General features: G+C 35.6%; 1 protein-coding gene across 5 annotated transcripts in view; it reads right to left on the bottom strand.

Annotated features, from left to right (window-relative positions):
* Positions 1 to 10000, bottom strand: part of LOC137630429 (uncharacterized) — a 106959-nt gene that overhangs the window by 21830 nt on the left and 75129 nt on the right. For all 5 annotated transcript variants that reach the window (XM_068361899.1, XM_068361898.1, XM_068361895.1 and 2 more), the window contains 2 exons: positions 6256 to 6473; positions 544 to 1418 (listed from right to left, as the gene is read on the bottom strand). In XM_068361899.1, coding sequence (XP_068218000.1) covers positions 544 to 1418; positions 6256 to 6289 — 909 coding nt within the window. In that variant the 5' untranslated portion in view covers positions 6290 to 6473. The remainder of the gene's footprint in view (positions 1 to 543; positions 1419 to 6255; positions 6474 to 10000) is intronic.

The following is a 10000-nucleotide window of genomic DNA, read 5'->3' as shown; positions in this document are numbered from 1 at the left end:
CAGACATCCATTCGCCTTTATTAGTCTTGGTTTTTAAAGAATTCCCATTTAAGAAACCAGATATATTAATAAACTAACGCTTTGCTTCAACTGATATTTACTGCCCCACACACGGCTGACAGTATATAAAAATGTGTTAAATGTAATTGCTGACTCGAGGGTAAAACAAAGAAAATAATCATGGGAATGAAATGAGTCTTCTCGTTGAAACACTACTGTAAACTTTGAACAACAAAAATAAATTATGATACCCGTAAGTTTTCGATGTGTTCCAACTAATATTCAAAATATGATCAAGAGTCTGTATAGAAGAAGATTAATAGATGAGGGTGGGAGGCAGCTCCCAAACTGCGAATATTGATAAATTAGAAAAAAAGAAACTTGACACAAGAATGTTCCTGACATGTTTGAAGTTACAACTGTCAAGAGGAACTAGGAAAAAAAGGTCGTCATATCGAGGCAAAACAAAAAAAAAAAATTAAATGGTCTTAGCTTTTTCTAAATAAAAGAATAAAAACAAAATAAAAACTGATAAATACTCACGAATCTCTTATTCTTGTCAGACATGATTTTGGCACCTCCTTGGTTTTGCTCGTCCTCTATATTTTTCCTGTTATTCTCCTCTACCTTTGTCCCGTTGCTAAATCTATCTTTGAGCTTCTGGAAGCTCTCAGCTGAGCTCCTGCGCCTAAGGAGGCCCTCCGGTGCCTGCCTTCCCTCCTCTTCAACGCCCTGCTCTCTGGTCTTCGTATGCTCTTTGGCAGATGTCTTAAGGCTTTGGATGGGTTCTTTGGTCTCGGGTTTACAATCGACTAGATCCTCTTCTTGGTTGGGTTCTTCGGGAATGCTAGCCTCTTCCTCTTCCTCTTCTTCTTCTTCTTCTTCTTGGTACTCTTCTTCTCTTTCTTCAGTTACGGATTCTGTGTCCTGCTTCTCTTCCTCTTCTTCTTCTAGTTCTAAATCTTCAATGTACTCGATTTTACGTTTCTCTGGGCCAGCGTCCTCTTGTATGTCTACACTTTCCCTATCTGAGACCTCTGCTTCCTCCTCAGATCCCTGAGTGACCTCGTCGAGCGTCTCCTGGCACTCTGTGACCTCGATTTCCTCGACTGCTTCGATGACCTCCTCGTCGACGTCTTGGGTACTCTCAGAGACGTCGACGATCTGTCTCTCGCTCACGAGGTCTTCGGTCTCTTGGTCACTCTCTTCCTCGACGACCTTTCCGTTCACACGACCTACGCTGACCTCCTCTTCGTATTCGGAGGCCCTGCTTATCTCAGGGTGGCTGAATTCCTCGTCCGATTCCTGCCCGGTTCCGACAGAGTCTTCTTCTACAGAGGCCCCCTTTTTTACTCTTATGACCTCGCCGTTGACCTTTCCGCTGTCCTTTGCTACCTCGAGGCTTTGTGAAGTGTCCCCTGTAAGATATACATAGCAGTTAGAATGGCCATTCTTCTATTCAATAGCAATTAATAATAATAATACTAATAATAATAATAATAATAATAATAATAATAATAATAATAATAATAATAATAATAATTGCATTTTATATTTTCTCGCTGATACAAAGACAAAACTGTTAAATACATTAATGAATTCCAGCATCTACTAATCTTATTTCTTAATCCAAAATTCACCCTAATACCGTCAGTTATACCGTCAGTTAAAATAAATATCATCATTATTGAATATTAACAACTTATACATACAAAAACAGAATACAGTAAAAATAATAAAAATAACTGTAAAAAGTATCAAAGAAGTCCTTAATAAAACAATCCAACAAATAATTAACAAGATCAGCCATATGCCCTGTTCCATAACTGGGCCATTGCAAAAATTACAAATCTTGACTTTTCGTCCATGAAGAATTGTTCACCAGGATATGGACGCCGAATTTCCACTAAAATCATTCAGTTGAATGAATACCCTTAACATTTTACTAAACATATTAAAAACCAGGTAGATGCAGATATTTAGGAGTGTATTATGAAAACTTCCTCATGAAATAATTCATATTCATTCTTTGTGCAGACTAGATTTAGGGCAATAAGATAACGAAGTGTCTCGTGTGTGTTCAAATACCTTAGTTTTCCTCTCATATGGATTTCATAATTTCCTACATCAAATCAGTAACATAGTATATTTTTTCAGTTGCTTTAGTACTGCAACTTACATACAGTTAATAAATGAAATTGTTTCAATAAACTATATATTTACCATTGTCATTTTTCCTTAAAAGAACAGAACAGAACATAGGTCACTGCCATTTACATTCACTAATTCCTCATTAGTCACTTCATACACCTTCACTGAGGGCTCATTAGCATGTCATCAAAGCCCCTACACACACTACATCACCAGCACCTCGAAACTTTCTTTTCCTTCCAAGATATCAAAGTCCTTCATGCTACGGACTGCAAGTGTGAAAGAGCCCGTGCTTGGCCGTAAGGGCCAGGCAATCAGTAACAAGGTCCTTCCTTTCTATTCATCTATCCAGCACTATTTAGTCTTTCTTCTCCTCCTAACTTCTAGAATGTCTGAATTATACACTTTTTACTGATCTATTGTCGACCACTTTTTCCTGGTGCATCCTTTCGCCTAAATTTTGCTAACCTTTTTAGCAGCACTTCTCACTTTATCAGGTATTCTTACATCACATATACATCAATTCCTGGGATCTTTCCTTCGACCAATCTCTTAATTCCCTTTCTTACATTTTCATATATATATATATATATATATATATATATATATATATATATATATATATATATATATATATATATACACACATATATATATATATATATTATATATATATACATATATATGTATATATGTATATATATATATATATATATATATATATATATATATATATATATATATATATATATATATTATGTATTTATATTTATATAACGGATGAACTCAGACACGCAAAGCTGGCCATACAAACGACAAGAGAATCACAGTGTCCAAAAAAAACTGTTAACGGATCACGAAAGGAAATAAAAGTCCTGTCTTTGAAAGTAGGATAAAATCACCCATCGGGCTTTCACACAGACAACTCTAGAAACAATAAAATATCGCATGCTTCCTCGAAACACGAATGGCCCGTTATAAAACCATCATGATCTCCTATCATGACCTCATATGTTATCGGAAATCTCTCTCTCTCTCTCTCTCTCTCTCTCTCTCTCTCTCTCTCTCTCTCTCTCCTGAAGGAATTTGTTCTATTTCCGAATGCATTATTTTGCATTTGCCTTAATTAGGGTTTATACTGACGCCTATCTATTATTCATGGATTCAATGCCAATATAAAGGCAAAATAATGTCCTTCCCCAACCCAGCTCTGAAGAAAACAAAGAAAAGACAATAGAGATAAGGAAAAGGGCTTACCCATGAAGGAAGCCATAGACCGGCCTCATGCAAGTATTTAAAAACACGAGATATCCAACCAGCGATTCCCGAAATCATCAACAATAAGAGATTAATTTCCTACAACTTGGACGCAAGACAGTAATCAATTAAGTCAGCAACTACTCTCTATCTTTCAGATAGAATGCCAGTTAACTCTTGGCGGCTCGAGATGCGTAAAAGAGAGGCGAAGAATCTCTTCAGTGCGTTCCCTTTAATATTATTGTGTACGATTCTACAAGGGTATTGATTGAACCACTTTTAATGGGAATGGGTCAGTTTTCAGAAAGGACAACTAATTGAAGGGTTCCCTTTCACAAACGAGAACGACTTTCTTATCATTACTCTTAGATTATATTAGATTATGGATGATACTTCATGTTCTAAAGAGAGAAACCACTTATGCAATTTCATATATGGATGAATTGCCTTCAATGATCATAGATTCTAAGAAAGAAGAGCTTATATTACTTCCAGGATCTCCAAGGTTCAGCTGGAAGGAATGATGTTTAAAGACACTAATGGCGTAACGCTTTCAATCTACAGCAGATTGGGGGATTGGTAGACTGCTATTGATCAGATCAAGCAATGCACAACTACAAAGATCTACAGAAATTTTTCTATAAATCTTTTTTTCTTGGGATCAGCCACCAGTTACAGATCAGTCGGTCATCTTTAATATCAAATTAATCAGTTAGAACAGATTCAGTCACCCCACCGAGAGAGAAAATATGGTGATTTTTTATACGTGACAAGTAAATGGTATAATGTTCAATATTTCCTGTTTCTCAGATTTTCAAAAATGCATCCCTTGGATAAAGGTGAGCTGCCAGACAATAGACAATGTTCTTCTGGTCATTGAATATTCAGTACTGTCTGGTGCCTTCTAGGCTTATATTTTACTAAAGGCAAAGACCAATTGGAGGATTCGTAACCCGCCCCCTGAAGCAAGACAACGAAAAAGGAAGGAAAAAAGGTTGTGAGAAGAATGAAAAGTAAAATTAAGAGGAGAATGTCAAATTAAAGAGGAAGCCTCAGAACTGCTTATGCCTCAGAGGGGGAAGAGGTGGCTTGCCGGGTTTGACAAGGACACTACATTTCTCCTCTTATCATAAACAATTACCACTATTCAATAAGAGGTTCAATGTATAAAGCATTATACAAAATAACGTAATCGTCTACAAGAGACGAAAGGTCCTTAGTTCCAGAGGGAATGAAAGACCCAGAATCTTGAAGTCAAAGTTCCCTACTCCAAGAGAGATAAAATCCCCTAGATCCAGAGGAAAATTTCCCTAGTTCCAGAGTAAAGCCAAAGAGAGCATTAGGTCCCGAATTCCAAATATAGCAAAACAGTTCTTCTTTCAAAGAGAGTGGTAATACACTGATCGAAAGGTCCCTAGTTGCAGAGAGCTCTAACAACTTTGCAACTCCTGGAGTACATAATGCAAAATTAAGTTCTGATCAAATCTATTGAAATTAATAAAACTAGAAAATTAAGGAAAAGTAATGTATTTATTTCAAGTTTATAAACCATTCATTGTGACGTTGACTTTGGTGATATAAGAATGACACATCAGCGCACAAACCCTAAAACAGAAAAACTAGAGGGGCACTCAGTAGAGCGCAGACCTCCACCGCGGCAGCTTATTTCTCGACCTTTTGCTCGACCTAGACATTTGACCTTAACATGTATTAATTGGCGTGGAATTTCATATACTCAAATATGAACCAAGTTAGAAGTCTCTATGACTACGATGTCCAAACTTATGGCTGATTACGTGAATTGGACATTTCGCTTGACCGTGACCTAAACTTTAGACCTTAACCTTCCAAAATGTAATCATTTTCATCTCTTTACATAACAATTAATTCCTGCAAGTTTTATTACACTAAGATTAAAATTGTGGTCAGTAAGCTGTTCATAAGTTTCATTACTCTACGATTAAAATTGTGGTCAGTAAGCTGTTCATAAGTTTCATTACTCTACCATTAAAATTGTGGTCAGGAATCTGTTCATAAGTTTCATTACTCTACGATTAAAATTGTGGTCAGGAATCTGTTCGTAAGTTTCATTACTCTATGATTAAAATTGTGGTCAGGAATCTGTTCATAAGTTTCATTACTCTACCATTAAAATTGTGGTCAGGAATCTGTTCATAAGTTTCATTACTCTACCATTAAAATTGTGGTCAGGAATCTGTTCATAAGTTTCATTACTCTACCATTAAAATTGTGGTCAGAAATCTGTTCATAAGTTTCATTACTCTATGATTAAAATTGTGGTCAGGAATCTGTTCATAAGTTTCATTACTCTATGATTAAGATTGTGGTCAGGAATCTGTTCATAAGTTTCATTACTCTACCATTAAAATTGTGGTCAGGAATCTGTTCATAAGTTTCATTACTCTACGATTAAAATTGTGGTCAGGAAGCTATCGAAGTGGGAACTCAGTAAGCAAGCAGGGGGCCGGGACCTTCCTGCTCCCAGGCAATAGTTTACACCTCGTTAGAAATTTTAAGCAGTGTATGCCAGCCTTCGCTGTTATCCTCCTACAGCATGTAAAAGACGAAGGTTTGTATTTGTACCGGAACAAATAAATATTCATTGGTTATCATTTTGGCTCTTCTTTAGATGAATGCCATGGGCATAACGACTCAAGCCTCAACCTATGCTGTATCAAATATTACTCAGATGTAAATATGTAATGTCCTCTTTACACTTCAATAAATTACTCCCCATCTCTCTTTCTCACAACAGTTTTGTTACATACATATATATTACGAAAAACAAAGCAAAATAACAACACGTTTGCAAAAATATGGCAATACCTTCAATGTCCCCATTCTGATCGCATTTCTCCATGGTTAAGTATCGGCGGAAGGCTATGAGGAAAAGGTTATTGGTTTGGTTAAATAAATTTGCCTATTTAAGGTCACAGGATTGCTGGAAGGTCACAAACTGGAGTTCGACTACCGATGACCTCTCAACTCTGGGCGGTAAGGTAGATTAGGCAACTTGAAGACGGAAATCTGCCTGATATGGAAGTCTGGAATGAAGGAATCGAGGCCGGAGATATTTTCTGTTCTTGAGTTACGAGAAGAAGAGTGTTTTAATCTTCTTCTTCCCTCGCTGAAGCCGTAAGAAAGCGGTAAATAGTCTGGTCTCTTGGTTTGTGTATGGATCAATGAACTAACGAGATGAAGTAAAGTAATGTGATAAAAGGATCTACTGTAAGCTGTTAATTTATATTAATGGTTTTTTAGCTGGAGGCTGTATGAACCTACTCTAGTCACTTTTAAATACGTTATTATGAAAATAATCGTATTAAGTGAAGGCATGTAAAGTGAAAATTATGAAATAACGTACTTTAAAACCAATAACTTGTATATATGAGTCTTCAATGCTATAACTGCAAATCAAATGTAATCATCATTCTCTTGGATATTTTCAATCTTAAGATCAAATGGGATAGATCAGGTCAATTCACTCAATACAGAGAGGGGTTTAGATATCAGCTGCAAACTTTCAATCTCAAGATCAAATAGGATAGATCGGGTCAATTCACTCAATACAGAGAGGGGTTTAGATATCAGGTGCAAACTTTCAATCTCAAGATCAAATAGGATAGATCAGGTCTATTCACTCAATACAGGGAGAGGTTTAGATATCAGGTGCAAACTTTCAATCTCAAGATCAAATAGGATAGATCGGGTCAATTCACTCAATACAGAGAGGGGTTTAGATATCAGCTGCAAACTTTCAATCTCAAGATCAAATAGGATAGATCAGGTCTATTCACTCAATACAGGGAGAGGTTTAGATATCAGGTGCAAACTTTCAATCTCAAGATCAAATAGGATAGATCAGGTCTATTCACTCAATACAGAGAGGGGTTTAGATATCAGCTGCAAACTTTCAATCTCAAGATCAAATAGGATAGATCAGGTCAATTCACTCAATACAGAGAGGGGTTTAGATATCAGCTGCAAACTTTCAATCTCAAGATCAAATAGGATAGATCAGGTCAATTCACTCAATACAGAGAGGGGTTTAGATATCAGCTGCAAACTTTCAATCTTAAGATCAAATAGGATAGATCAGGTCAATTCACTCAATACAGAGAGGGGTTTAGATATCAGCTGCAAACTTTCAATCTCAAGATCAAATAGGATAGATCAGGTCAATTCACTCAATACAGAGAGGGGTTTAGATATCAGCTGCAAACAGGGAAAAATTTTAAACAAATAAATAATTCAAAGTAAATCTTTAACTATGTACTGAAATAATTACTTGAAAATCTTCCATCATAATGACGAATCTCTAATATATGGATATGATTAATCCTAGTTCTATCAAATTGAAAATCATATATCAAATTAGTTTCCATCGTGACAATTAAGAACTTCTAAGGATGTCACATTCAAGGGATTTAAATTTCTAAAAAGTTGAAGTTGAATACATCTCTTTCCTGTTTTTAGAAAATGAATTAGATCCATATGGATCTTCAGAGAATGTATGCAATAAATCATTTGATAAAATTCTTGAGGACTTCAAGTCGTAACTTTCACACTTGGAAAAATAGATAGATGTACATTTGAAAAGCAGATATGCTAATTCCGATTAAATCAATCTATTGTTATCAAAGTATTTTGAAAATTAGGCCTTAGTTAAAATTAAGATGCGCATATATTGAGCAAACAATAACAATGTATTCTAAAAAAGTTGAGAAATTTAAAAACAGCTTGTTTCTTAATGTCAGTTTTTCAAAAATTCAGCCATTGTGCAATAAAATTATAACAGTGATTACTTGAAAACATATAAACATACCTGTAAGTGTGTTTATGCCGTTTCTAAACCTGAAGTCATATCTTGAAATTAATCATTATCAAATCATACTTCATCTGTTGTTCAAAACACATATAAATCAAGTGACGACACAATCACATGTTTATCTATTTATTCAATTATTTGTCTAAATAAATGAATAAATGCAGATAACTACGCCCAGACCAGACATTTACCAAAGGCTTGGAGAGATAGAGCACGCCCCGCCAACAAGCTATCAAAAGCCCCACGTAAACAAAAGCTGTCAATGTGCTTGATAGAAAGCAAGTTTTTATTTACACCAATCAGAGCATCTGTGAACATCTGAGGCCTGGATATCGGTAGAGAAGTCGGAGGGAAGAAAAATAATAAAATTGGGAAGAATGAAAATTTAGAATGGCCTCAGATGGAAGAGAAAAGCTCTTGAATGAGAAAGAATATAGAAGCTCAATTTTCATTGGCTGGTGGTAGTCAGGGTTTGTACCCAATGAAAGGGCTCAAGAGGAGAGAAAACGACCTCCGATTAGAAATTAAGAAAATAAAGAGCTGTACAAACATTAAGCAGATTTGATGCTTGACATCTTAGCATTATACATTACACACACACACACAGGACACAAACTCAAGATTAGATGATTCTCAAGATCAGAATGACCCAAGTCTCAACGATAAATTGTATTTACAGTTTAGTGGGACGAGCTTCAGTCATAATGACTATAGTCAATTTTTTTTAGCGAGGGAGATTTGCACCGACTGGCATCGGTGCCCTTTTAACTCGGAAAATTTTCCTGATCGCTGATTGGTTAGAATTATCCTCTCCAACCAATCAGCCATCAGGAAACTTTTCCGAGCTAAAAAGGCACCGCTGCGAGTCGGTGCAAATCTGCCTCGCTAAAAAGAATTGACTATAGGTATACTCATAAATCAATAGGTCGTACTTTATTCACACCGACCTTGTGTATATACAAAAGATCCTCTTCATATGTCGAAATTTCAACGACACTGTAATTATATAAACTAATCAATGGGTAGTACTCCATTCCTAAGATGTTTTGAGATTTAACATCAATTGATAATTAATCGATCATTTATACATTCCTTATCAGATAATGTTAAGTACGATAAAGTAATATTTGGCTGAACTGTTATGCAGATATTCCAATTTTTAAGTTGCACTACTCAGCGAGTTCTAAAGCCAAATACAAAACCGTTTTCTTAAAGAAGACATACTAAGCTAGCAAAAATATATGTAGTCTATATGCATAAGCTTATAACGCATATGATTTAACTGCCTAATATGTAAATCAGGTAGGGAAAATTACAGTTTTAGTTGATACTACCACTATACGGTAGTGTGAGTGTGAGTGTGTGTGTGTGAGTGTGTGTATGTATATATATATATATATATATATATATATATATATATATATATATATATATATGTGTGTGTGTGTGTGTGTGTGTGTGTGTGTGTGTGTCTTTATGTGTCTGTGTATATGTATGTTTCTTAAAACTCATAAAAGAAACTAATGAAATCAGATAAATCACTATATTCCAACTAATACACATCGGCACTATTTCGGTGGGAATTGAGAGACGTTGATAAAGACAATCTATAGATGAATGGAAAAGTTGATTTTACATTGATCCAAAAAGGGTGTGGTTGGGTCAGGGAAAAATTACCCGGATTTCTTCCAGATGGGTTCTAGTTTTTATATTCTTGACTAGACAGGGAGTTGACGTCTTGAT

The sequence above is a fragment of the Palaemon carinicauda genome, chromosome 38 (genome assembly GCF_036898095.1).
Source record: "Palaemon carinicauda isolate YSFRI2023 chromosome 38, ASM3689809v2, whole genome shotgun sequence".
Classification (NCBI taxonomy): Eukaryota; Metazoa; Arthropoda; class Malacostraca; order Decapoda; family Palaemonidae; genus Palaemon; species Palaemon carinicauda.
This window is presented reverse-complemented; position numbering and strand designations above follow the sequence as displayed.